General features: G+C 41.1%; 1 protein-coding gene across 1 annotated transcript in view; it reads right to left on the bottom strand.

Annotated features, from left to right (window-relative positions):
• txndc5 (thioredoxin domain containing 5) overlaps nt 1-18783 on the bottom strand; it is a 31945-nt gene extending 13162 nt beyond the window's left edge. The window contains exons 1-7 of the mRNA XM_043688584.2: nt 18405-18783; nt 12780-12929; nt 11679-11784; nt 6313-6409; nt 4817-4932; nt 1394-1480; nt 612-773 (exon numbers count right to left, since the gene is read on the bottom strand). Of these exons, the coding sequence (XP_043544519.2) occupies nt 612-773; nt 1394-1480; nt 4817-4932; nt 6313-6409; nt 11679-11784; nt 12780-12929; nt 18405-18580 (894 nt within the window). The 5' untranslated portion in view covers nt 18581-18783. The remainder of the gene's footprint in view (nt 1-611; nt 774-1393; nt 1481-4816; nt 4933-6312; nt 6410-11678; nt 11785-12779; nt 12930-18404) is intronic.
• Nucleotides 18784-27981: the final 9198 nt, after the last annotated feature.

Below are 27981 nucleotides of genomic sequence, written 5' to 3'. Positions count from 1 at the left end.
CTCACTTCTGAAGGCTTCCCATTTTCCAGCAATCCCTTTACCTACGAACATCTGCCCACAATCAGCTTTTGAAAATTCTTGCCTGATACCATTAAAATTAACCTTCCTCCAATTTAGAACTTCAACTTTTAGATCTGGTCTAACCTTTTTCCATTACTAGTTTAAAAGTAATAGAATTATGGTCAATGGTCCCAAAGTGCTTCCCCACTGACACCTCAGTTACCTGGCCTGCTTTATTTCCCAACAGTAGGTACATCCACATATTAAATCAGAACATTTTCTTGTACACACTTAACACTATGGCAGTCCCAGTCCATATTTGGAAAGTTAAAATCCCCTAACATAACCACCATATTATTCTTAACAGGAACTGAGATCTCCTTACAAATTTGTTTCTCAATTTCCTGCTGACTGTGTTTTTTGGGGGGGCGGGGGTTCTATAATACAATCCCAATAAGATGATCATCCCTTTCTTATTTCTCAGTTCCACCCAAAGTAACTTCCCTGGATGTATTCCCAGGAATATCCTCCCCAAGCACAGCAGTAATGCTATCCCTTATCAAAAATTCCACTTCCCCACCACCTGAAACCATTTTAAATATCTTAAATACCAGTTCCTTCTCCTCCTCCTCCTCCTCCTCTTCAGATTGATCCTCTTCCTCAGAATCTTCATCAGTTTCCTGATCTTCTTCAGCAGGATCAGCTGCCTTTAACTGGGAATCAACGTATTCCTGTAAAGAGTCCAGATCCCTCTTTCCCTTGTATTGATCAACCTGAAAAGGTGACAATATGGAATTCATTTGAACTTTCAGAGAGAGATGTTACAGTTCAAAGCTACATTTCCCACTTTTCATAACAGTGTAGTACAAAGAGTAGAATATCCAAAAAGAGACGGTCACAGTCAAAAAGGAGCCCCACTTTTCCTCGTGCAATTCCTTTTCCTCTAGTTATTCTAAGCAAGCTGTCTGGACATCTTATGACATGCCTCTGGGCAGGTGGGTCTTGAATCTGGGCCTTCTGATCTAAAAGGTAGGGACACTACCACTGCTACAAGACTGTCCTTTCATCATTATACTCATTTGTGCCCACACCACACATTTTGATTCATAGTTCTTGCTGGAGTGAGGAACAGATTCCATCTAGAAGATTGAAATCTGTTCACATCACTGCAGACAGGTTTTCTCACGATGAATAGGCTTTGGCTACCAACTGTGCACACTATAAACCTGACTAATGACTAAATCCTCAAACCATCATAATTCCTACAGCTTAGCGAAATTCCACATTTATTCCAAGTACATGAAAAAAAAAGAGTACAATATTGGACCAATCAAGGAGGAGGAAGAGGATGAGAAATTCAGCAAACATGATTTAAAGTAAAAACAATACTAGCCTTTTCCCCATCCTTGAACCACAGGAGGGTTGGGTATCCACGTACTTGGTTCTGAGAGCACAGCTGCTGGTGAGTGGTGCAATCAACCTGGAATTAGATTGCAAGACATTTAGTATTAAAGGGAAAGGCTGCAGTCAGAACGTGAAAACATTTTCAGAATATTTGACATCTCAAAGCTAATTCTGATGATTTATTGCACACAAATTAGCCAGTCAGCTTCCTTTATTAAAACTTTCTTGAAATTTTGATATGCAAGTCATTTCAGCAAGAATATTTGAGTAGAAGAAGGTCAGGCAGTCTGTGGGCTGGACCAATGGCCTAGTTTATGGTTTCAAAATATATTGAAGCAACATTCTTAAGAGCACATATTGCAATCCTTTTCACCCAGTCACACTGCTCAATGCAGGAGCCAGTTATAGATTGTAAAGGGTGTCCCACTCTACCTCAGATCCAAGAAATTTCCTGAGAGGGCACTTGCCTCTCACCATTATCAATCCTGGCATGAAGCTGCAATCCTTGACTGTCCAGACCACTATGGTCTAGTGACAACCCTGGAAGAAGGTAAAAGCCCTTTAGCCTCATGTGCCTTTTCAGGACATTGAGAGAAAAGAGTCTCCAAAATAATTGGAGATATTAAATCACTTTGATTTTCACAATCAAATTTCTAGTAGAGCAAATGTTTTATTTTACGACCCTATGGGACCAGGATCAAATATTCCAGATAGTCAAGACGTCTGCATAATTAATGTAAAAGCACACACTAAGTAGTAGAAATGTAATGTCATAAAGATGTACAACGCGGAAACAGACCCTTCGGTCCAACCTGTCCATGCCAACCAGATATCCCAACCTAATCTAGTCCCACCTGTCCGCACCTGGCCCATATTCCTCCAAACCCTTCCTATTCATATACCCATCCAGATGCCTTTAAATGTTGCAATTGTACCAGCCTCTACCATTTCCTCTGGCAGCTCATTCCATACATGTACCACCAACTGCATAAAAATGTTGCCCCTTAGGTCTCTTATATACCTTTCCCCTCTCGCCCTAAACCTATGCCCTTTAGTTCTGGACTCCCCCAACCCAGGGAAAAGACCTTGTCTATTTACCCTATCTATGCCCCTCATCTTTTTTATAAACCTCTATCAGGTCACCCCCTCAGCCTCCAACGCAAACAGCTAAGGCAGTAACTGTGCAGAATCACTGCTGTGTCAGTTAACAGTGTGGGTTTCTTTCGCTCTCTCTCCTGCACTGACCTCACCATGTGCTTCCTTTGACTGTTCCACTCTTTTAAAAGTGCTGTTGTTTTGACTTTTTTTTTCCAAAAGTTCCAAAACAATGAAACAGCATATAAAAACAGTAATTGCTGTTCCTGGAATTCAAGGAAATCACCTCCAACACATAAAATACCTCAAAACAAAAAAAGAGCTGTTACAGCCAGAAACTTTTCCCATCCGCCATCTTGGATTAAATAATGCAGAGAGTTTACACATTACTGTTATACTTTATTTAAATAAAAATGAAACATTGCCTTAAATGAAAAACTCATGGGCAGAGCCTTCTCATCAGATCCTCAACTACTTGGACATCATAGTAGACCACGGTAGTTAGAGTAATTGACTCAAAATTTAGTCAACTGCTGTTATTTCATGTGGCTATTTGATTGAACAACAAGTATATTTACATTGAGGTAAACAGGTTACAAAAGCTATGATAACTGTATAGAATGATACAGTAACCTTTGCAGTGTTTGAGGTATATAATTTTTTTGGTTTATCAGGAATGCCAGTTTAGATTAGATTAGATTGCTTACAGCGTGGAAACAGGCCCTTCGGCCCAACAAGTCTACACCGACCCTCCGAAGAGCAACCCACCCAGACCCATTCCTGTACTTTTACCCATTTGCCTAACACTCTGGGCAATTTAGCGTGGCCAATTCACTTAACCTGCACATTTTTTGGACTGTGAAAGGCAACTGGAGCACCCGGAGGAAACCCACGCAGACACAAGGAGAATGTGCAAACTCCACACAGTTGCCAGAGGCGGGAATTGGTGCTATGAGGCAGAAGTGCTAACCACTGTGCAGCCCTCATAAAAGGTGTTGGTTAAAACAATGTTTTCTGTATACAGTTAGCACTGCTCTAACACTCTGGGCAACTAAATCACTGAACCGATTAACTAAATCACAGACAGTTCTGTTCTGAAAATGATGTGGAGGTGCCGGTGTTATACTGGGTAGAGTAGAGTAGATTTTTTGGCATTTCTACCATATACAACTGATACAGTAAAAACAAGACAGCGTTTCTCCAGACCAAAAGGTGCTACATGGATAGCACAAACTACACGATCATATAAAGGGCAGCATAAAGTGTGCAGAAAGTGCAAAACACACAAATTACAGTGTAATAAAAGAATGATAATTAATAGACGTTGTTCTAGCAGAAATTAGAGTTGTGCAAAGAATTTCAAATGAAACAAAAAAAAAGTCCAATCATAAAAAGTTAAGGAGCTTGATAGCTTGGGGGAAGAAACTGTCACACAGTCTGGCTGTGAGAGACAGAATGCTCTGGTATCTTCTGCCAGATGGCAGGAGGGAGAAGAGTTTGAGTGAGGGGTGTACCATTTCTTCCACAATGCTCTTAGCTTTTTGGATACAGCGTGTGGCGTAAATGTCTGTAATGGAGGGGAGAGAGACCTGAAATGATCTTCTCAGCGGTCCTCACTATTCGTTGTAGTGTCTTACAATCAGAGGCGGTGCAATTTTCAAACCAAGCAATGGTGCAGCTTTGTCCAATGAGATGGACAAAGTTAAAAATCATGCAACACCAGGTTATAGTCCAAAGGGTTTATTTGGAAGTACAAGCTTTCGAAGCCTTGCTCCATCATCAGGCAGCTAGCTGCTGGACTATAACCTGGCATTGTGTGATTTTTAGCTTCTAGAACAGGCATTGTGCTGAGTGCAAATCAAGATTCAGTAATCAATTACACCACCTTTTCAGCATTGCAGGATTTCGCCAACCACAATGGTATAACAAAGCTCTTATTAAATATTCCACAAATCAGTGGCAAGAGTTTAAAATAAAAAAGTCCCCTCTCAAATATTGTTGCAAGTCAGGGATTTCTTCCAATACTCACAGCTCCTGAGGTAAAGTTTGCAACCAGTATTGAACACAGCAGATCGTCATGGATATTTCTCTCCCTCATCCTATCTATTTCTAGATCTCAATAATTATGTTAAATGACATTCTAGTATTCAAAGAGGTGGAAAACAAACTGTCCCGGTAACACATGCTTACCAAGAGCCAAGCAGCTATGTCAAATCCTGGGGATCTACAGTATACAGAGTCACTCACTCCACTAATGAAGCAGGCTCTTTAAAACACTTCCAGCTCGAATATTTCCTGTTATCTTTGATGTTCTCACCTTGGCAATTTTCACATTATCGGAATGCTCAAACATTGTTGCCAGTTGTTCCCATGTTGGAGCCAGAGCTTTGCAGTGCCCACACCACGGAGCAAAGAATTTGATAAAATGAAAACCTGTTCAAAGATATTTTAAAAACCACAAGTTACAGAAATGTTTTTGAAAATAAAGGGAGGCTACACAGAAAAGTCTACACATTATTCCCAAAAATTCAGGAAAGGATGACTACTCTCAACAGACAAGTGCTACCAACATAGGCAATCTTACCAGAAATTAAATTTTCTCTTTATTTTCACCAGTTCCTTTGACAGATCATGCCTGAGCTGATGGCTGTCTGTCTGTCATCAGCATTTCTGTGCTAATTGACAGGTCAGAGGCTTCTTGATCCAAATACTTTCATGTAACTCAACAAAGTATAAGTGGAATTAGCCTGACTTTCACCAGATTCCATTGTATTAGACAGACAAACTTCACAGGAGGAATCATACATTCCCATACTCCTTCAAACCATCAGCACAATTCAATCAATCATGATTTTATCAAGTTTGTCAATGGATAATACTCTCAGGTGCAGTGGTTAGCTTTACAAAAGGTTATAAATGTAATAAGCAGTTTGATGTTACCATTAACTTAATGAAACTAATAACTGCAAACTCTCTTCCTGTGATGGCCCTACCATTGTTAAAAAGGAAAGCCACATTTTAAAATTATCACTACAGGTGCAAAAACAAAACAAAAAGCCACTTCCTTTAAAAAGAGGAACTAAAACTCCAGGCTTTACATTTGTAAAACACATGCCGTATTCATTTATTACAGTATTTTTATCATTATTGGGATGACAGCATTGCTGGAAAGTGTATCATTTGTTACCATCCATAACTGCCCTCGAAAGGTTAGTAGTGAGCTGCCTTCTTGAACCACTGCAGTCCATGTGGCACAGACACACCCACAGTGCTGTTAAGTTCTTTTTTTAGCTTTTCTGTGACCATTTTGATACAATTGAATGGCTTGCCTGGTAATTTCAATGTGGTTGACTCAAGACTACCCATTATCATGGGTCTGGACTCATGTCAGACCAGGTAAGGACAGCTGATTTCCTTCCCAAAAGGACATCTATGAAGCACATGGGTTTTTGCAGCAATGCAGTAGTTTCAAGATCATAGTCAATTGAGAAAATATTAAATCAATCAAATTTAAATTTTTCCCAAGGGCAAAAACAGGGTCAAGTAGGACTTCATCAGGACAAAACAGTTCTGAACACAAGTCATATTTGACTTGAAATGTTAACTGTACTTCTCTCTCCATAGGTGTTACATCTATTGAGCATTTTGTTTTTATTTCAAATTCATGCATCCACCTTGTTTTGCTTTTGTCCACGAGATGAAGTTTTCTATGGAATTCTAATACTGGTTAAAAGATCATGACTGAAGTTCCAGTACATACGGATCTAAAAACACCAAATAACCAACCAAATATTGAACCTGGGCTAAACATACCTTGTGCAGTGTGAAGCTTGAAGTTATCAGCTGAGAGTTCATACAAGCCCTGCCTGGCTTCTGGGGCTGTGGGAGGTTCCTGCTCAGATTCGCTTTGCTATCAAAAGGAAGTAACAAGATTTTTAAAAAAAGATTTAATTTCTCAGTTATAGAGGAAAAAAATAAGGATATTCCAAGTACATATTTACCAATAAGGATATTTCCCCAAAGGAAATACATCTTTGCCACATGGGACAACACATTCCTATAACTGGCCACATTACCTCCTTAATACTTTGATCAAAATACTTCTTCCCTTCCTGCAGAAAGACTGGTGGGTAGCCATCGCCATTCATTTTCATGTGCTGTACTTAATGGCCTCCAGCTACAGGAGATAATATCATACATCCCTTTTGTGAGGAGTAGCTCACTGAAGATTTAGTAGCAAACAGGCAAAAATGAAAACTTTATACAACAAAAAGGAACAAATCTGATTCTCAATAGCAGCAACTCATTGTCAAGACCAAAGCCCAGTGCAGCACCTCAAGCTTGGCCAAATTACAAATCCAGCTCCCACAAAACGCAGCAGACACCAATTCCTCAAGGGTGACAGGGTTGGGAAGCGAGAGAAAATGGATAGATCAGATCCAGAAATGTGACCTTAGTGAAAAAGAGGTCACTTTTAATGTTTATGTATCAATAAGTTCATTTCAGTGATTAGCAGAATACTCCTGGAAGGGTGGGGCAAACCGATTATGAACCTGTGTGCCTGAATGGCATTTGAGAGAGTCTGAATCTTTTGCCTTACATTGTGTCAATTAAGCCTTGGGTAAATGTCTCTCACTATAACTACATGATTCAAAATGTTGTCCACGAGCAATGAGCGCTTAAATGGATAAAAATCTATTATGATACAAGCCACCTTTTATAGTTGGTGTGTGACATAAAGCATTCTTACAATCCCAAGACCATGCCTTGCTAACATCCTAGTAAAAACGCTATAGCCTTGGGATTCCACAGGTGTTCCTCTTCAGGGCTTTCATACCTTTAAATATTTATGCTAGTGGTTACAAGTCCAAAGTCAAAGTCAATTACTTCAGCAGCAAATCCTCCAGCAGTTACCCCTTTTTAAAAATAGAACCCATGCAAATATTCAGCAAGTAGTACATTGGCGCAGGCTTCAAAGTGACCACAGCCCATCTCTTTCCAGCTTTGCTACACTGTGAACAAGTTTGGGCAACTGGCTGAAGGCATTTTAAAATAATAGAGGTTATAATTTCAGGTACCAAATCAAACGCTTCAAATATTAACCCTAGTCCTACTGTAAAACTCTCATATCTAAGGCAGAAAGGGGAATACAATCATCTCAGCTGACATATTTGTCAGTATTAAGAGCATACGGCACTCAGATTTTGCAGACATTAAATAATCACTCCTTTTGCCCCCTTAGAGTGCATAAAAAATCCCAGGGGTCTAGTGAAGAATTTATTTTGAAATCCATTACATCAACATAACTGGAAGAAGGGTCAGCTCTGAAGGAGGGTTGCTGGACTCAAATTGTTAACTCTGTTTTCTCTCCACAGAGGAGTTTCTCGAACAATTCTGTTTTTGTTTCAGAGCTTCAGCATCCACAGTTGCTTGTTTTATATAACTAGAAGAGGTTAGCTGGTTATTTTCACACTGCTGTTTGTTGGACGTGCTATACACAGATGGTTATCATATTTCCAACTGTATAAAAGTGACCAGCCTCCAAAATTATTTAATATTCTTCTTCTGATTTTGGGTACCGAGTCAAGCTGAACTATCTAAAGACATTATGTGGCCATGACAGATCAAAGGACATCACTTATCATTTTCCAAGTCACATGTACCATTGAAACTGAACCAGTGGCATCTGGTTCAGAATGTGTTCTTCTGTTCCATCCTATAATTTTCTAGCCTTTAAAACAATTGGGCAGAAAACCACAGGGTGGATTTCCACAGGATTGAAAATTTGAAAGAAGAGTTACAATAAGACACCTCTTTAAACATTGTATAGCTTTGGGAGGATTAATCTGCATTGCATGTAAAAAGACATCAGAAAACTTCCCATTACAACAGATGAAATTTTTAAAAAACCAATATTTGTTTCATGTATGACCAATGCAAATAACAAGGCCAATTTTGGCATTTCTTATAATGAAGATGGCAACTCTTGCTGGGGTACAGTTACAAACGGATATCAAATGAAAATTATGAGGATAAACTTGGCTTGCATTTTACAGAGCCCAACAGGGTGAGTTTGTATCTGACAGATGAAGGACTTCAATAGGAAATCCAGGACGAAAAGGCAGTATCTTAAAATTAGAGTTAGACCATCTCGGAGAAAACTCAGGGAGGAATTCTTTACGTTAGATGCAGTTAAAATCTGGAACTTGCCACCACCAAACTTTGTGGATGAAAGAACAATCAAATATTTCAAAACAGAGATGTATAGATTTTTATACGTTAAAACTATGAGAGATTAAATGGACAATCAATGGAGTGGAGGCATAGATTTGCAAAAATCTCTTCTGTTCCTATTTTCCAAACAGTATCTAACCCAAGCAGCTACTTATACCAAGTGCCTATACAGGGAATGCCAATAAGTTGTTCAACACTGGAGTCATCACTGATCTTACAAATACCTGTCCACACTAAATGTTTACAACCTTTCTATTCTACAATTTCTGAAGGCTATTTTAATACAGCAAAAACCAAAGTTGGGCACAACAACAGCCGTCAATGCAAAACTAAAACTCTGTTATTCAAATGCCGTCATTGCAATTCCTGTGTTCACTCAATATGACCTTAAAGGATAATTGATACATTTGCATTTTTCTCCCACAGCCATGCAAATGACCATCAGGACAATAGTCCCTTCCTATCTACTGCTCTTATGCAGCTTCTGAAAATAAGGAACCGATATCGAGACTTGACCAGCTACAGTATCAAATCACTACAATATTAGTAATCAGTCAAACTTCACTATGTACCCAGCAAACCTCCAATGTCAAGTTCAATCAAATACACAAAATCACACCAGCACAAAATATGGGGAAACCCTAATTAATTTACAATATTATTTTCTAAGTGCAAACTCGAGTTTATCCTTTTACAGATTTTTTTAATTAAAATAAAGAGCGTATGGCTATGGAAATGCATTTAATTGTGCAGGTCTGGATGGATGGGAAAAGTAGCAACTAAGCTGGACAAAAAAAGTGTCCCAAGTGTGAAGGGGATTTGAATAATAACTTCTAAACAACATAATTTGTACTTCAGAGTCCAGGCCACAGGAATCGACCTGAATAGAGTGTAATTTGTGAATAGAAACCTAATGCTTCTCTTTTTATTGTGAATTCTTATGGTCTATCCCGATGGCATCAATATCTCAATGATTTAATTCTCACGTGCATAATGGAAGAATCACAGTATTCACCATTTTCTTTAAAGCTGGTGGGAAAAAAAGAATAGGGAAAACAAGCTGAAGACATCCACATTTGTTCATTTGCGTGGATGCAAAAACCAATAGCTCTTTTTTTTTAAATCCTCTGCGGCATTATAAATTATGAATTATCTTTTTATATATTTTATAAAAAACAAATTCTCAAAGGACTCTGACAGCACAAGCATTTTCTGTTCTCCAAACATTCCGATTACCATTTTGAAAACACACACCATTTCTGGTGTGTTAATCTACTGGCATCCCCTTCTCCATGAAATGTTTGGAAGATTTTTTTTTTAAGTAGAAAGACTAAACAGGAGTCACAGTGGGGCATAAATAAACAACGAGACAGTTCAAATAAGATCGTGTAAGGTAGAAAAGAAGAAATCAAGTAGGAGAGAGAAACAGTTTTATTTTCTTCCTGTTCTTAGTTTATTGGAAATGTTATTCAGCTGATGCCAAATCACCACCAATCTCTGTCTAAATGATAACTTATAAATGAGGAGACTAGTATTATTCCAGCAAGACTAGTATTTGTTCTGGCTATTAGTATGGGGAAAATCTAATTAATATTTAAAGAAAACAGCATTACACACAATTTTCAGATTGGAATTGACTATATTTGTTGGAACCGAGATCGCAGCAGTTACATTAAACCACCAAATATTTTCCACATATTTACATGTATATAATTAAATAGTTTGAAGAGATTACAATAGAGTTATTCTGTGGTAGTGGCAAAACTAAAACTAAAAATACGACGATAGACAGTACAAAATCTTCTCTACATTGGCAAGACCAAACAGACTGGGTGACCATTGTACTGAATACCTCCGTTTGAACTGCAAGTGTAACCCTAAGTTTCAGCTGTCGTTTCAAATCTCGGTTATCCCCAGCCTGACCTTTCTGTCCTTGGCTTGCATTGAAGCTCCACACAAGCTCAAGCAGCCACACCTCCACTTTCAACTTTGGAACGCAACACTGAGTATAGCCATTTTAGATCATAACCTTTACACCATTTTGTTTCAAGTCCTTCTGTTGGTTTTGTTTTTCATGTCTCCTTCTTAATGCATTCAGATGGCTGCTATTCTTTCATTCATCCAGGCACACCTTTTGTTTCTAAACTTGTCCCATTAGCATTCTCTGACTTTTTCTGATATGCAATATTTTGTCGTTCAATCTGCTTTGCCCTCCACACTAACACAGCTGTTCTCTTTTGTTCTTCTTTCCACTCTCCTTTTTCACATACTCAAGAGTCCGTCAAATCTCTCATTTTCCTCAATTCTGATGCAAGGTCATAAACCCATAATGTTAAATCTCTCTCTCTGGCTATAGATATCGTGTGGCCATGATGACTTTTTTCTGTTCATAATTGAAAGTCTCTGCAGTATGCAAAAACCACCAATTCCAATATGTACCTCTTGGAATGTACATATGGAAGAAGGAGGCCTCTCAGCCCATCAGGCCTACACTACACATTGGTCTTTCACCACTGTAATGTCCATGTGCGTTTTTTCTTAATTTTTCAGGATAATCAATGCAAACTACTCTCACTCTAAATGAAGTATGAATAGAAAATGAATGAAAATGCCAGGCTGAGTTGCTTTTGCACATATTGTGTTTACAGATCAATGCAAACCTGCTGTGAATTTCATTTATAATTTTTATGCATTTCTCTGCAGAACCACCTAAGGAAGTTATTATTTATGGTGCAAAGAACAGCTTGCTTGGTGAAAGTAGGTTGTGAACACAGCTGGAAGTTTGTCAGTATACAAGTTTTACTTAAAAAAAAGCCATGCAACCGTTTGACTACAAATGACCAGGAACAAACATGAAACATAAATTGCTACTTAGATTTCTCAGCGACAGTCTTGGTTCTAAAACATTCCAGAGTTTGAGATTACAGTGACTTTCTAAGACTTACAGCAAGTTCAGCATTAAGGGTCTGAAGCATCCACGTCTCTAGTGACTGCAGGTCTCGGGGTCCCTGATATTTCACTGCTTCCTGGTCGGGTCTGAACAACTTCAGTCTAAAAAGGAAAATCAGAAAATAAGACTATTGGTCCACACAGCAATCAGATTATAGATCTAAAATTAGGCTCAAAATGCTGTATAATTAAAAATAAATTAACTTTTTTTCTGAAAGCATCTTGCTAGATTAGAAGGACAAAAAATATTTACAGTGATCAAGCAATTTTATTTTAAAGCATTGATGGGTGTGGTAGGCATGAATAAAGTTATGCTTTAGTTAGTTGGAGCTCACTATCATCATGAAAAAGCACCTTTTATTATATTTATTCATAAGATGGGTATAAGGTCCTGAGGGCAATTAACAGTCAACCATATTGTTGTGGGTCTACAGACCCATGTAGGCCAGACCAGGTGAAGGTGGCAGATTTATGACAATTGACAGCAGTTACATGGTCAGCGTTGGACTAGCTTTCAAATCCAGAAATTTTATTGAATTCAGGTTTCTACATCTGCCATGATGGGATTTGAACTCAAGCCCCCTGAACAGCAGCCTGGGGCTCTGGACTGCTAGTCCAATGACATCACCAAATCCCCACCCCCATAATGGAAATATTATTATTAAAATACACTTCCAAATTACGGTGAATGCCATCACCCCAAATTTACTGACAGTACAATGAATAAATACTTGTAGAAAACACTGCACTAATGTACTCAAGATCATATTTTAGGAGTTGGATCATTTGGTTTTATTATTTCTACAAATTTGGGTGTTGGGAACCAAATGCAGGAATAAAGATGTGTAATAATGGACTCCATAGTATCCAGCACTTACTGAATAGAATAAAACTCCCCAGAATGTCATACGAGATTGTTCCACCACCCCTTCAAATCAAAATCAAGCCCCCAAAATGAACAAATCTCATATCGCCAACATCTTCAGATAGTACTGATGATCGGCAATCACTTAAGGGTGACTCATCGTTTCCAGGCAAGCATGATGCTAAAAAAACATTTTAAGTGAAAAATCACTCTTTGAAAACACCCCACTTACGTAGGATATCCACGGACTCCTTGATCTGAACAGGTCTGTGTATCTTTGGTGCAGTCAACTTTAGCTACATTGGCTGGCGTGTTTTCCATGTTGTTATATTTGTCCCCTAGTTCATTCCATGTTGACTGAAGTCTCTGACAATGCCCACACCTGTTCAGAATAGACAGCATATTTAATTTTTTTTAAAAAGTGTACAGTGAATAGCATTAAAAATTGATTAGAATCCAGAACTTAAGTCAGAAGCTTCTCTAAATTATTATACCTTTTTTCTCATTCGCCACGAATATGAAGAAACAGAACTACAGAAAGAAATTTACGGAATTTCTTCATGGTTCAGCCTGACTGCATCAAGTATTCAGTCATTCCTGGAGACCCAAGGGGAATAAAAATTTTCCTGATGTGCGATATCTACAAAGATAGGAACCTCAGGAGATGACAGTGATAGGTCATTGACACAACAAGTCTGGCTGGAAATGGTTGTGTATGCAGTCATGGCATTTCCACATGTGCTAGGTGCTTTTTCTTATTCACTCAGGGAACGTGGGAATCAGTGGCTGTGCCAGCATTTATTTGCCATCCCTTTGTGAGAAGGTGCTGGTGAGCTGCTTTCTGTATTTGCTGCAGCCCATTTGGCATAGGGTACCATCACAATGCCACTAAGGAGGGAGCTCCAGGATTTTCACTCAGCGACACTGAAGGTACGGGTTTTTTTCTTATTTGCAAGTCTGGATGGTGAATGACTTGGAAAGGAACTTGTAGGTGGCAGAGTCCCATCTACCTGCTGCCCTTGTCCTTCTAGATGATAGTTGTGGATTCGGAAGGTGTTGTCTAAGAGTTTTAGGGAATCTCTGCCCTTGACATTTAATGGCATCATCATCACTGAAAGCTCATGGTCAACATCTTGGGATTAATATTGACAGAATGTAAATGAGATTAGCCATATAAATATCCCTGTGACTACAACAGCAGGTCAAAGGCTATGAATCCTGCAGTGAATAACTCACCTCCTAGTGAGTCAAGAAGCTTGGCACCATTCAGAACAAAGCAGCCTGCTTGATTGGCACCACATCCACAAACATTTACTCCCTCCATGCTCAATAGCATCAGTGTGCATCAGCTACAAAGATGCATCTTGCAAATGAGGACTCTCAGGGCCTCCTCTTCAAGCTGGTTGCTTAATTAGACTATGATCATTTATGACTGGATGTGGTAGAATTAGGAGCTTTGATCTAACCTATTAGTTATTCTATCACGTAGCTATGTTATTTCTACTGTTTGGCTGCATGTAGTCCTGTGCCATAGCTTCAACAGAGTGACAACTAATTTTATGTGCTGCTCTTGGCATGTTCTCCTGCACTCTTTATTGAATCAGGCTTGTTTCCTTGGCTGGATGAGAATAGTGAAGGATATGGGCTGAGCCATGAGGTTGAACTCAATTCTCTGCTGACAACCCGTATCATAAATACTACAACTGAGATGTTAGATCTGTCCTAATCTATCCCACTTAGCGTGGCAGTAATGCCACACAACTCAACAAGTCATTGTCATTCTGAATAAGGAAGTTGATCTCCACACAGACTGTCCACTAGTCACTCCTATCAATACCATCATTGCCATTTGCACCTGTGATAAGTAGACTGTTGGTTGCAAAGACAGATCTGCCGCTCATGTTGATTCTTTCTCTGCCTGCCACAGTCCTAATCCGGCAGATATGTCCTTTCAGACTCAGTAAGAGCAGTCAGAAGTGGTGCTATCAAGCCACTCTTTGCGATAGGAATTGAGTCAAATATGCACCTCAGTGTTTTCTCCAAGTAGTGTTCAACAGGGGTGAATACTGATTCGTCAGCTGAGGGAGGGTAGAAGACGGTAATCAGCAGGAGGTTTCGTCATCTAATAGCCGTAAGGTTTCATGTGCACTGATGTTGAGGTCTCCCATGTAACAGTCTTCCACTGTGGTCCAGCCTGAAGTAAATCTTCCCTATCAGCTCAACAGGGCATACCTAAAGGATGATGTTGGGGTTACAGCCATTCCATGGCAAAACCTCAACTCTGTCTGCAAACCTCATCTGTCAGAGATGCAAACCGTGCCTTGCCATCCCATGTGTCCCAGGTTAGTGCTCCAATATACTTTTCCATAATGATCAAGTATGTACTAATTTTAAGAGGGCTCTATCTTCCACAGACAATGACATCTTTCACAAAGACTTTAAAACCATCATTTTCACTTGTAAAAGGCTGAATAAAAACTCAGCCTACTTTTTTTAAACACATTTCAAATTTTTATTTTAATTCAAAATAAATCTTGAGAGTGATGTTAACGAGGCTGGCAATCCCTGGATCATTTACACTATTGCAAAGTTAAAATCCTCCCCACCCCTGAAGCAAGTCAAAAACTTTTAAACTACTAAAGATCCAATTAATCAGATGCACTGTATGCACTCAACCATATTCCTTTTCTCAAAAAGGTGCATAAACTGTCTGTAATTAAGAAGGATCTGGTTTGGCCAAAACCCAATGGAAATGTCAGATGGAATGCAGGGAGTAATACAGGTCAATCTTTGAGATTCAAATCTGCTGATTGTTATACAAGTAAAGAAAGTTGAAAAATCTAAAAGGAGGCAAAACATCATTACACAGCAGCTTAGAGGCTGGGGCCAATTTGGTTTTACTTCCTGATGTACAAAGAAAAATATATAAACTACAGATTCCAATCATAACTTACTAATGTTAATTATGTGGGTATGGAAAATTCCCACAGGGTCTCATTTATCTGTGCTAGCAACCAATAACAGATCATATCTCACGTTCATATAAAAAATATACAAGATCCTATTGCCCCAGTTAGCCCCTCAGTGTACTACCTGTCCCTGATAACACATTCAAACAAACAGGGCAGACCTTGATCTTTGCTTGTGCCCACTCTCCTAGACTCACCCTGTTCTCAGCATCTCACATTCAATTTGACCCAACTCTGCACCTTCACCTATCCCTATCCAGCCAGATTCAGCAGGCTGCCTAACTCAGTCAGAATGTTGAATATGCATTTTCCAACTCAAAAAAAATGAATAGTGCAACTTAAAACTTCAATGTTCCACATACACTGGGGGTCATATGCTGCATGATTAACATTTTAAATCATTAAAATTAACAGACATGAGTTACATCTCTGACATTAATCTTTCAAGAGAAATTATGTTTGTACACGTGGTTGAGAATTTCCATACATGTAGACATGCTGCGTTCACATTGTTCATAAGCCCCTAAAACTGAGCACTTGTACAATATGTCTGAAGTTATCAATATGCTCCCAACAATCTCTGTATTAGTTATAGACTTAAATTCAAACAGATCACCAGTCCTAGAGACAATGTATTCCCATTTTTACTATATTCACTGATCTGCTATTAACTGTATGTTCTTCTAAAGTAATGTAAATTCATACCATGGTGCAGTCGTCATGGTATAAATCTACTTCAGAAAGCTAGAGTTCATTTGAATTTCAAACTTGCAATTATTAGAAGTAGTCAGCCAGAAATTCACTAAAAAATTAATGTTATAGAAGGGCAGATACAGGAATATTAGAACGGAGGATGCCACATAGCCCTTCAAATTGTTCTCCACTTAACTAACTCCATATAGTTGTCTTTTCCCCAGTCCTCTTAATATTTGAGTAACAGCTATCTATCAATTTCAGTTTTTAAAGCTAAGAGTTGACCAAATATTAACTGCCATTTAGGAAAAGTTTACAGTTAATCTGCTCCTTTCAACCATTCAGAATTCTTCATAGGTAGACCGGATAGTGAAAAGGCATTTGGTATGCTTGCCTTTACTGGTCAAGTGACCTGAGTATCAGAGTTGGGAGATCATGTTGAGGCTGTACAGGACATTGATTAGGCCACTTTCGGAATGCTGCATTCAGTTCTGGTCTCCCTGCTAAAGTTGTGAAACTTGAAAAGGTTCAGAAAAGATTTACAAGGATGTTGCCAGGGTTGGAGGGTTTGAGGCCGAACAGGGTGGGGCTATTTTCCCTGGAGCATCGGAGGCTGAGAGGTGACCTTATAGAGGCTTATAAATCATGAAGGGCATGGATAGGGTAAATAGCCAAGGTCTTTTTCCAGGGTAGGGGAGTACAAAATTAGAGGGCATTGTTTTAAGCTGAGAGGGGAAAAGACTTAAAGGGTCCCAAGGGGCAACTTTTTCACACAGGGGGGTGGTGCATGTATGGAATGAGCTGCCAGAGGAAATGGAGGAGGCTGGTACAATTACAACATTTAAAAGGCATCTGGATGAGTACATAAAAAGGAAGGGATTAAAGGGATATGGCCCAAAAGCTGGCAAATGGGACTAGATTAATTTATGTGGTGCTGGAAAAGCACAGGAATGAGGGATGAAGGGCTTATGCCCGAAACATCAATTCTCCTGTTCCTCAGCTGCTGCCTGACTTGGCTGTGCTTTTCCAGCAACACACATTTTGACTCTGATCTCCAGCATCTACAGTCCTTACTTTCTTCGAGATTCATTTACGATATCTGGTCGGCATGGACAGTGGAAGAAAGGGTAGGTTTCTGTGCTGTAAATCTCTATGACTCTAAATGGAAGGTGAACGGATTTGCTGTGATAAATGTCAAGATTTTAAAATCAGATTTCACAGCATGAATTAAGTGAAAAAAACTACTTCAAAAAAATCACTCAACGTTTTTGTAAAATCAGTCATGTATCACTGTGCGTCTGGCATGGATGCAATTCAAATTAAACTGTGCCTGAAAAATTTATACATTTAAATGACTGATCAAAAATTGAGTCTACACCAAGTTTTCAAAGAGTCAGCAACCAATCTGACACAGGGCCGGTTGACATCAAAAGTTGGAGGGAAAGGAAGAAGTCGAGGTCTTGAGTTCATGAGGCACCTGTCTCAGTGTGAGGAGCTGCCCTCGCTAGATATCTCATTCATTCGTTCAGTCATTCAATGAAAACTCCAATAAGGAAGTACCAGGGAAAGGAAGTGCAGGGAACGTCAAAGTTCCATGGGGGGAGGGGAAACGGAGTAGCAAATCCCAGTTACGTTTGTAACTAAGCAAACACAGACTGTGTGCAGTGTAAAGGTTTATGATACCACCAGTTCCTTTTGCATTTGTTATCAAAAGCACCTCGCCCCAGTGAACAAACCGAGCATTAGTTTTTGTAAAACATTGTTACGTAATGTAATCTCCCATCCTTTGCTGCCACGTACACAGATCCCCCAAACAACGCGTTGGAACTACAATGGAACACAGGGTCAGATACTGACTGAAGTGAACACTCTATAAAGTAACACGTATATAGGTCTTAAACCACTCTCTCGCTTGCTTCCCACCCACTACACACATTTTTTTCCTGAGAGAACTGTGGCTGATCATTTTAAACTCCCACTCAACTTTCACTAACCCACCCAATGGAAAGTGTGTGACTTCCCTTTCGCCTAAAAAGTTTTGTTTCCTCAATTTCCATAAAAAAGCAACAATAAAAAAAATCCGATTACATACAATAAATGATTAACAAAATAACATTAAACTTCCACCTCCCATAGGCATCTGAATGCAATCAATAATGATCAAAAAAAAAAGCAAAATAGATGGCGAACTTTACCAAGGTGCAAAGAACATGATGAAGTGAGGAGCGGTCTGCACGGCATGGTTGAAGAGCTCGGCGGTGTAAAGGTGTTTGCTGTGCTCGTCCTCCTGCTCCTGTACAGAGAAGCGCAGGTTGCCCAGGAGCAGAGAGACCAGTAGGGGTATGGTGGACAGGTAACTGAATGAGGCCATCGCTCATTCAACCAACTGCACACACACACAAATAACAAATACAAATAAATCCGAATCCAGTAAATCAGCAGGCAGCGCCCCTGCCTCTCTCACTGGGAAAGCCTACGTGGTGTCACTCCACTACAGCAGCCGCAAACTGAACGAAATGCAGGCGGACTCCGCGGGGAAAGGCTGCCTGCTTTACCACAGCTTCACGCCAGTTCACAGGGTAAAGCAGCGTTAAAACACACACACATTTAGTCGCACCGCCTGAACTGTCAATCAAAGCCTCCTCGTTTCCAGTGGGTGGGTCACAGGATATTATGCAGTTTGCGTGTGGCTTTTCGTCACTAGTATACTGCTGGCAAGGTAATGGGCGATAAGCTGTAAGGAATGTGACGCTGCAACATTGAGGATGCGTTTGAATCAAACCTTGAATGCAAATATCGATGATCACAGCATAGAAAGAGCTCATTCAGCCCGTCGTGACTGTGCTAGCTCTCCGCAAGACTAACTCAACTGGTCTCCCTCTCCCGCCTTTCCCAACGTAGTAGTGTAATTTGTTTACTCATGGACTAATGATCCAAACTTATTTTGAAAGCAATGATTGGGCCTGTCTCCTGTGTAAGTAAGTTTTCCCCCGTTTGTCAAAGGTCTGAAATTGTCTGGTGCTAGGAAGGGAAATCTCTCGAAAAGCTCAGCAGGTCTAGCAGCATCTATGGAGAGAAATCAGAGTTATCAGATTTAACTTCCTCAGAACTGGGGAACGGTCACTTGACCCAAAACTTTAACTCTACTTTCTCTCCATAGATGCTGCTAGGACTGCTGAGCTTTTACAGAAATCTACGTTTTTGTTTCTGATTTACCACATCCACAGTTCTTTCAGCCTTCTTAATTACCCTGTCTACCTTCAACTCCAATTTCAAGGAACTATGAACCTATACCCCAAAGTCACTTTGTTTGGCAACACTCCATAGGGCCCTACCATTAAGTACATAAGTCCTGTCTTGATTTGCCTTACCAAAACGCAACATAGCTATAAGATAGTCACATTTGTCTAAATTAAACTCCATCTGCCATTTCTCAGCCCATTGGCCCATCTGATCAAAGTTCCATTATTCTCTGAGATAACTTTCTTCACTGTCCACTAGAATGTGGCACAGTGGCTCAGTGGTTGGCACTGCTGCCTCACAGCACCACGGTCCTGGGTTCGACCTGGTCACTTGGGTGGCTGTCTGTGTGGAGTTTGCACATTCTCCCCATGTCTGCGTGGGTTTCCTCCCATAATCCAAAGATGTGCAGTTTAGGTGAATTGGCCATGCTAAATTGCCCATAGTGTTCCGGGATGTGTAATTTAGGTGCATTAGTCAGAGGTAAATATAGGGTAGGGGAATGGGTTTGGGTGGGTTACTCATCGGAGGGTCAGTGTGAATCTGTTGGGCCGAAGGGCCTGTTTTTATAATGTAGGGATTCTAATTCAAATTTGCAAACTTACTGACCATTCTTCCTATATTCACATCCAAATTATTTATATAAATGACAAAAAGTTTGTGGATTCAGCACTGACCCTTGTGGCACACCACTGGTCACAGGCTAGAAAAAACACAATCCACCACTACCCAATGTCTCCTTCCTTCAAGCCAATTTATATCCAAATGGCTAGCTCTCCCTAGATTCCATGTGATTTAACTTTGCTAACCGGTCTGCCATGTGGTAACCTTGTCAAAGACCTTGCTGAAGTCCATATAGACAACATGCCTTGCTTTCATCAATACTTCGTCACTTCTTCAAAAAAATGTAATCGAGTTATTGTCGGACCTAAGCTGGAATATTATGTACAGTTGTAGGTACCACATTAAAGGAAAGATATGATCGTATTGGAGTGAGTGCAGAAGCAATTTACAAGTATGGTTGGTGGAATGAGAAACCCTGGGAATTAGCTCAGTTGTCTGAATGGGTAGGTTGCAGTACATGGATGCAATTCCACCACTGGCTGAGGTTACCACAAAGGACTTCTTCTCAACTTCTCCCCTCACTTGATGTGTGGTGACCCTCAGGTTAAACCATTGCCATTTGTCCCTTCAATGATAATGTAGGACTAATGTGATTTTACCCTGTGGTTAGGCTACACTATGCACTGTGTGGAAGTGCAGTGGAAGCAGATTCAATTGAGGTATTGGATGATTATTTGGAGAGAAATAGTTGCAAGGGTATGGACTAAAAAGCAGAAGATTGGCACTAGGTAACAATGCTCATTTGAGGAGCTGCTGAAGATAGGGTGAGCTAAGTGGCTTCTTTCTTCACTGTACCAATTCTGTGATTCTATCAATAGGCAGATGTCATGGTGGCCATAGCTATAAGGTAGTCACTAATAAAGAATACTGGGGAAACTGCCTATCCAGAATATGGTGAAAATATGGAACACCAGGGAACTTGGCACAAATTTCATAAATCACATTTTTTTAATAAAGTTTGTAATAATTTGTATACTGCCTTGCATAAGATCTTAAAGAGGTTTATGATTCGATTACTTACAGTGTGGAAACAGGCCCTTCAGCCCAACAAGTCCACATCGACCTGCCAAAGTGCAACCCACCCAACCCATTCCTCTACACCTAACACTATGGGCAATTTAGCATGGCCAATTCACCTAACCTGCACATTTTTTTGGACTGTGGGAGGAAACCGACACAGACACGGGGAGAATGTGCAAACTCCACATAGTCAGTCGCCTGAGGTCTCTGGCGCTGTGAGGCAGCAGTGCTAACCACTGTGCCACCGTGCCGCCCAAAACTGTGTTAACTAAGTATTCCTCAAACTGTTATAATGCGGGCAATGTGGCAGTTAATCTGCACACAGGAAGGTCCTACAAATGCACTGTAATAATCACCAGATAATCTTGTGTGATGTATGTTGAGAGGTATATACTGGCCAGGGCTCTGGGTGAAAATTTCTGTGCAATATCTCATCCAAAAGACAGCACAGATACTGTCTCTCAGTAATGAACCAGATTGACAGCCGAGATTTCTGTATTCAAGTTTTTCAAGTGGAACTCAAATCTGCAAACTGCTGACTCGGGGTGAGAGAGTGGAAGATGTTAAAGGTAGGTTTGGATCAGAAACAGGAAGGGTGAATGCAGCTCTTCATACCCCATTGCATTCATACAGGCCTTCTCCCATCATCATTCTTTCCCCTCGATCAGATTCTGCAGTAGAGAATGGATGGGGCATGGTGACACAATAGTTATTAAGTTATAGGACTGGTCAGCCAGAGGCCTAAACATGAGTTTAAAACTATATTGAAAAAGATGTGTAGTGATTGGAACAAGGATGGACAGGTGGATCTCGTATATGAGATTACTGATTGGAGCTGGTAAACTGGGCCAATCAGGGAGCCCTGACTGACAGAAATAAACAGGAGTTGTTCAGGGAGAAGTGGGCGCCACAGAGAGTGGAGTGCATTATTTCTCCCTCCAACTCTATTTTGATTTAGTCCCTACCCTCCCCTTCACTGTTTTGATCACACAGCACTGTCCCTTGCTGTGAAGGGCAGTGTTTGTCACTGGCCACCCGAGTGTTTTCCTATCTTCCTGGTGGTGGAATTTGAATAAAGATTGGTGCACTTTGTGTCTTTCACTGTGTCTCACACCTGCACACACACACCATGGGTGCTGGGGGAAAAAAATAAGCACTACCGCACTTAGGTGGTAGTGTGGGGGTAAAAAAAAGAAGAAAAAAAAAATAATAAATAGGGATTCACACAGCATTGCCCTTTGATGGGAAGGGCACTGCTTGTCACAGGCCACTTGGGTGTTTGCGCAAGGACTCTCCTTGAAGGTGACTATCCCTAGACCAGCTGCCCTACAGAGAGAGGAAGGAGAAGGAGAGACCAGCACTCCCACTGCTGGTCTCTGGGACCCCGCCCAGACTTGCCTCAGCTGTTGCTGCTTGGGGCCTACCTCACTGCTGCCTGGGACTTGCCTTGGGACCCTCCCAGGACCTCCACCACCACTGCTGCTGTTACTAGAGGCCCACAAGAAAAAAAAAATAAACAGGAGTTGTTCAGGGAGAAGTGGGCGCCACAGAGAGTGGAGTGCATTATTTCCCCCTCCAACACTATTTTGATTTAGTCCCTACCCTCCCCTTCACTGTTTTGATCACACAGCACTGCCCTTTGATGTGAAGGGCAGTGCTTGTCACTGGCCACCCGGGTGTTTTCCTATCTTCCTGGTGGTGGAAATTGAATAAAGATTGGTGCACTTTGTGTCTTTCACTGTGTCTCACACCTGCACACACACACCAGGGGTGCTGGGGATAAAATAAGCACTACCACACTTAGGTGGTAGTGTGGGGGCTAAAAAAGAAAGGGGGAAAAAAAAGGAAAAAAAATATAAACAGGAGAGCCCGGGTGTCCTTGGAGAAGGAGCACGCGGTGTCAAAAAAAAAGGAGTTGTTCAGGGAGAAGTGGGCACCACAGAGAGTGGAGTGCATTATTTCCCCCTCCAACTCTATTTTGATTTAGTCCCTACCCTCCCCCTCACTGTTTTGATCACACAGCACTGTCCCTTGATGTGAAGGGCAGTGCTTGTCACTGGCCACCCGGGTGTTTTCCTATCTTCCTGGTGGTGGAATTTGAATAAAGATTGGTGCACTTTGTGTCTTTCACTGTGTCTCACACCTGCGCACACACACACCATGGGTTCTGGGGATAAAATAAGCACTACCGCACTTAGGTGGTAGTGTGGGGGTTAAAATAGAAAAAAAAAGAAAAGAAAAAAAAGAAAGAAAAAAAAATAAACAGGAGTTGTTCAGGGATAAGTGGGCGCCACAGAGAGTGGAGTGCATTATTTCCCCCTCCAACTCTATTTTGATTTAGTCCCTACCCTCCCCCTCAATGTTTTGATCACACAGCATTGCCCTTTGATGTGAAGGGCAGTGTTTGTCACCGGCCACCCGGGTGTTTTCCTATCTTCCTGGTGGTGGAAATTGAATAAAGATTGGTGCACTTTGTGTCTTCCACTGTGTCTCACATCTGCACACACACACCATGGGTGCTGGGGATAAAATAAGCACTACCGCACTTAGGTGGTAGTGTGGGGGTTAAAATAAAAAAAAAATAAACAGGAGTTGTTCAGGGAGAAGTGGGCGCCACAGAGAGTGGAGTGCATTATTTCCCCCTCCAACTCTATTTTGATTTAGTCCCTACCCTCCTCTTCACTGTTTTGATCACACAGCACTGCCCTTTGATGTGAAGGGCAGTGTTTGTCACTGGCCACCCGGGTGTTTTCCTATCTTCCTGGTGGTGGAATTTGAATAAAAATTGGTGCACTTTGTGTCTTTCACTGTGTCTCACACCTGCACACACACATCATGGGTGCTGGGAAAAAATAAGCACTACTGCACTTAGGTGGTAGTGTGGGGAAAAAAAAAATGGGCGTTGTTCAGGGAGAGGTGGGCGCCGCAGGGAGTGGTGTGCATTATTTCTCCCTCCAACACTATTTTGATTTAGTCCCTACCCTCCCCTTCACTGTTTTGATCACACAGCACTGCCCTTTGATGTGAAGGGCAGTGTTTGTCACTGGCCACCCGGGTGTTTTCCTATCTTCCTGGTGGTGGAATTTGAATAAAGATTTGTGCACTTTGTGTCTTTCACTGTGTCTCACACCTGCACACACACACCATGGGTGCTGGGGAAAAAAATAAGCACTACCACACTTAGATAAAAAAATTTAAAAAAATAAACAGGAGTTGTTCAGGGAGAGGTGGGCGCCACAGGGAGTGGAGTGCATTATTTCCCCCTCCAACTCTATTTTGATTTAGTCCCTACCCTCCCCCTCAATGTTTTGATCACACAGCATTGCCCTTTGATGTGAAGGGCAGTGTTTGTCACCGGCCACCCGGGTGTTTTCCTATCTTCCTGGTGGTGGAATTTGAATAAAGATTTGTGCACTTTGTGTCTCTCACTGTGTCTCACACCTACAAAAAAGAAAAAAAAGGAAAAAAAACAGGAGTTGTTCAGGGAGAGGTGGGTGCCGCATGAAGTGGAGTGCATTATTTCCCCCTCCAACTCTATTTTGATTTAATCCCTGCCCTCCACTTCACTGTTTGATCACACAGCACTGCCCTTTGATGAGAAGGGCACTGCTTGTCACTGGCCACTCGGATGTTTCCTTTCTTCCTGGTGGTGGAAATCGAATAAAGATTCGTATACCTTGTGTCTCTCACTGTGTCTCACACCTGCACACACACAACATGGGTGCTGGGGAAAAAATAAGCACTATCGCAGTTAGGCGGTAGTGTGGGGGTTTAAAAAAAGACAAAAAAAAGAGAACGGGGTGTCAGATCTCCTATAAAAAAAAACATGAGTTTTCAGGGAGAGGTGGGCGCCGCAGGGAGTGGAGTGCATTATTTCCCACTCCAACTCTATTTTGATTTAATCCCTGCCCTCCCCCTCACTGTTTGATCACACAGCATTGCCCTTTGATGTGAAGGGCACTGCATGTCACTGGCCACTCGGGTGTTTCTTTTCTTCCTGGTGGTGGAAACTGAATAAAGATTCGTACACCTTGTGTCTGTGTCTCACACCTGCACACACACACACAAAATGGGTTAAAAAAAGAACAGGACTTTCAGACATCCTGTTCACCCTGAGATGGCTCACGTCAGTGCCAGGGTCAAGGCATGACATTACATTAGAGTTAGCTACAAAACTGAGAAAGAAGCAGGTTAGTGCTCACCTATGTGTAGTGGGAGTTGATGCAGATGGTAAAAAAAAATAAACAGGAGTTTTCAGGGAGAGGTGGGCGCCGCAGGGAGTGGAGTGCATTATTTCTCCCTCCAACTCTATTTTGATTTAATCCCTGCCCTCCCCCTCACTGTTTGATCACACAGCATTGCCCTTTGATGTGAAGGGCACTGCTTGTCACTGGCCACTCGGGTGTTTCCTTTCTTCCTGGTGGTGGAAACTGAATAAAGATTCGTGCACCTTGTGTCTCTCACTGTGTCTCACACCTGCACATACACAACATGGGTGCTGGGAAAAACATAAGCACTACCGCAGTTAGGCGGTAAGAGAAAAAAGAGAAAATAAATAAATAAATGAACAGGAGTTTCAGAGAATCTCCTTACTCTAAGGACTGGCTCAGAGTGAGCTGGTCAGAGTCCATGTACTGTGCTCATGCATATAAAAGATGATGGTGTTGCCATATATCTGCTGCCCTTGTCCTTTTCAATGGAAGTGATTGTGGGTTTAGAAGGTGTTGTCTATGGATCTTTGGTGGCTTTTTGCAATGCATCTTATAAATGGTACACACTGCTGCTACTGAGTATCAGTGGTGGAGGGAGTGAATGCTTGTGGATGTGGTGCCAGTGAAGTGGGTTACTTTGTCCTGGGTGGTGTCAAGCTTTTTGAGTATTGTTCGAGTGGCATTCATCCAGGCAAGTGGGGGATATTCCATCACACTCCTGACTTGTGCCTTGTAGATAGCGGACCTGCTTTGGGGAGTCAGGAAGTGAGTTACTGACTTTAGTATTCCTAGCCTCTGATCTATTCGTGTAGCCACTGTGTTTAAGTGACAAATCCAGTTGCGTTTCCGGTCAATAGTAACCCCAAGGATGTTGATAGTGGAGAATTCAGTGACAGTAACACTATTGAATGTCAAGGGGCAGTGATTAGATTATCTGTTATTGGAGATGGTCGTTGTCTGACATTTGTGTGGTGTAAAGGTTACTTGTCAGCCCAAGCCTGGATATTATCCAGATCTTGTTGCATTTGGACATGGACTGCTTCAGTATCTAAACATTGTGCTATCATCAATGAACATCCCCACTTCTCACCTTATGATAGAGGAAAGGTCATTGATGAAGCAGTTAAAGATGATTGGGCCTCGGATATACCCTGAGGAACTCCTGCAGAGATACCGTGGAGCTGAGATGACTGACTTTCAACAACCATTACCATCTTCCTACCTGCCAAGTATGCCTCCAACCAGCGGAGAATTGATACCCACTGATTCCAATTTTTCTAGGGCTTCTTCAGTAGCTGCAGAATTGCATTTAATCGCAGTATGCAACCTTATGGCCTGGCATATCACTCACTTCACAATAACCATCAAGCCTGTGGGCCACCCTTCATTGAATGAGAAGTGCACCAGGAACAACACTGTATACCCCCAAGAATGAGGTGCCAACATGGTGAAAACTACCATTTGGAACAATATGCATGCTAAACAGCAGAAGAAGCACATAGTAGAGGTAGGATTCAGATCAGACCTGAATGATCACACATAATTAAATAACTAACCCATTTCATAAAAATCCAAATTCTCTACTATGGAGTAACATGATATATCATTGCAAAGGCCAAGACTGAATTATTTGCCCTCAGCATTAGACAGAAGTGCTGAGTCAATGAGCCATCTTGGCCACCACTGAAATCATGAATAGCCAATTTCATTTATTTCATGTGGCATTAAGGAACAGTTAAAGGGCAAAGGCTAAGGGTTCCAATTTCCCCTCAAGTGTAATTCTGATGACTTGTGCTCTAGAATTATCTGTGCCTGTAGCCAAGCTAGGATAGGTGCGACAGTGACATTTACTCGACAATGTAGAAAATCCAGCACAAAAAGCAGACCAAATCTAATCTGGCTTATTACCCTTCCATTAACCTACTCCCAATCATCAACAAAGCATTTGAAAATGTCACAAACAGCAAAACTAAGTAGAAGTTACTCAGCAACAAGCTGTTTACTGATGTTCAGTATGGCTTCTGAATTGGTTGCTCATTTCCAGATATCATTACAATCTTGTTCCAAGAAGAAGAGGTGAATTCCAAAGGTGTGGTAAAAGTGATTGTCTTGGATGTTGTGGTTGTTGAAAGTCAAGCATCTCAACCATAGGACATCACACTGAAGTTCCTCAGGGTAGTGCCCTCAGCCTGACCACCATCAGCCACATTGTCAAGCATCTTTAGAAGTGGTCACCAAGAATTGCACAGTATTAATTTTGCAACTTTTGAAATGATGAAACAGTTTATATGCAGCCAGACCTGGGCAATATTTAGACACGAGTTAATCCTGGCAAGTCACTTAAGTACCTTGCAAGTGCCAGGCAATATCCATCTCCGAGAAGTGAGAGTCTAACCATCTTCTCAAAACATTTGATGGCATGTTTATTACAGAAACCTCAACATCAACATCATGGAGGTCAACATTGACTAGAAGCTTGACTTGATTACACAAATTTTATGACGACAAGTGTAAATCAGAGGCTGGGAAATCTGTGGTGAGCAACTCACCACCTAATTGTCCAAATCCTGTCCATCAGCTGCAAGGCACTTTTCAGGACTGTGATGGAACCCTACCCCCCTACTTATCTGCATGAGAGTAGCTCCAACAGCACTCAAGAAGCCTGACTCTATCCATG

This window comes from Chiloscyllium plagiosum, unplaced genomic scaffold, assembly GCF_037043375.1.
Source record: "Chiloscyllium plagiosum isolate Xiang-an unplaced genomic scaffold, Cpla_swu_hap1 HiC_scaffold_4, whole genome shotgun sequence".
Taxonomy (NCBI): Eukaryota; Metazoa; Chordata; class Chondrichthyes; order Orectolobiformes; family Hemiscylliidae; genus Chiloscyllium; species Chiloscyllium plagiosum.
The sequence above is the reverse complement of the archived record's forward strand: the minus strand, read 5'-3'. Positions and strand labels throughout refer to the sequence as shown.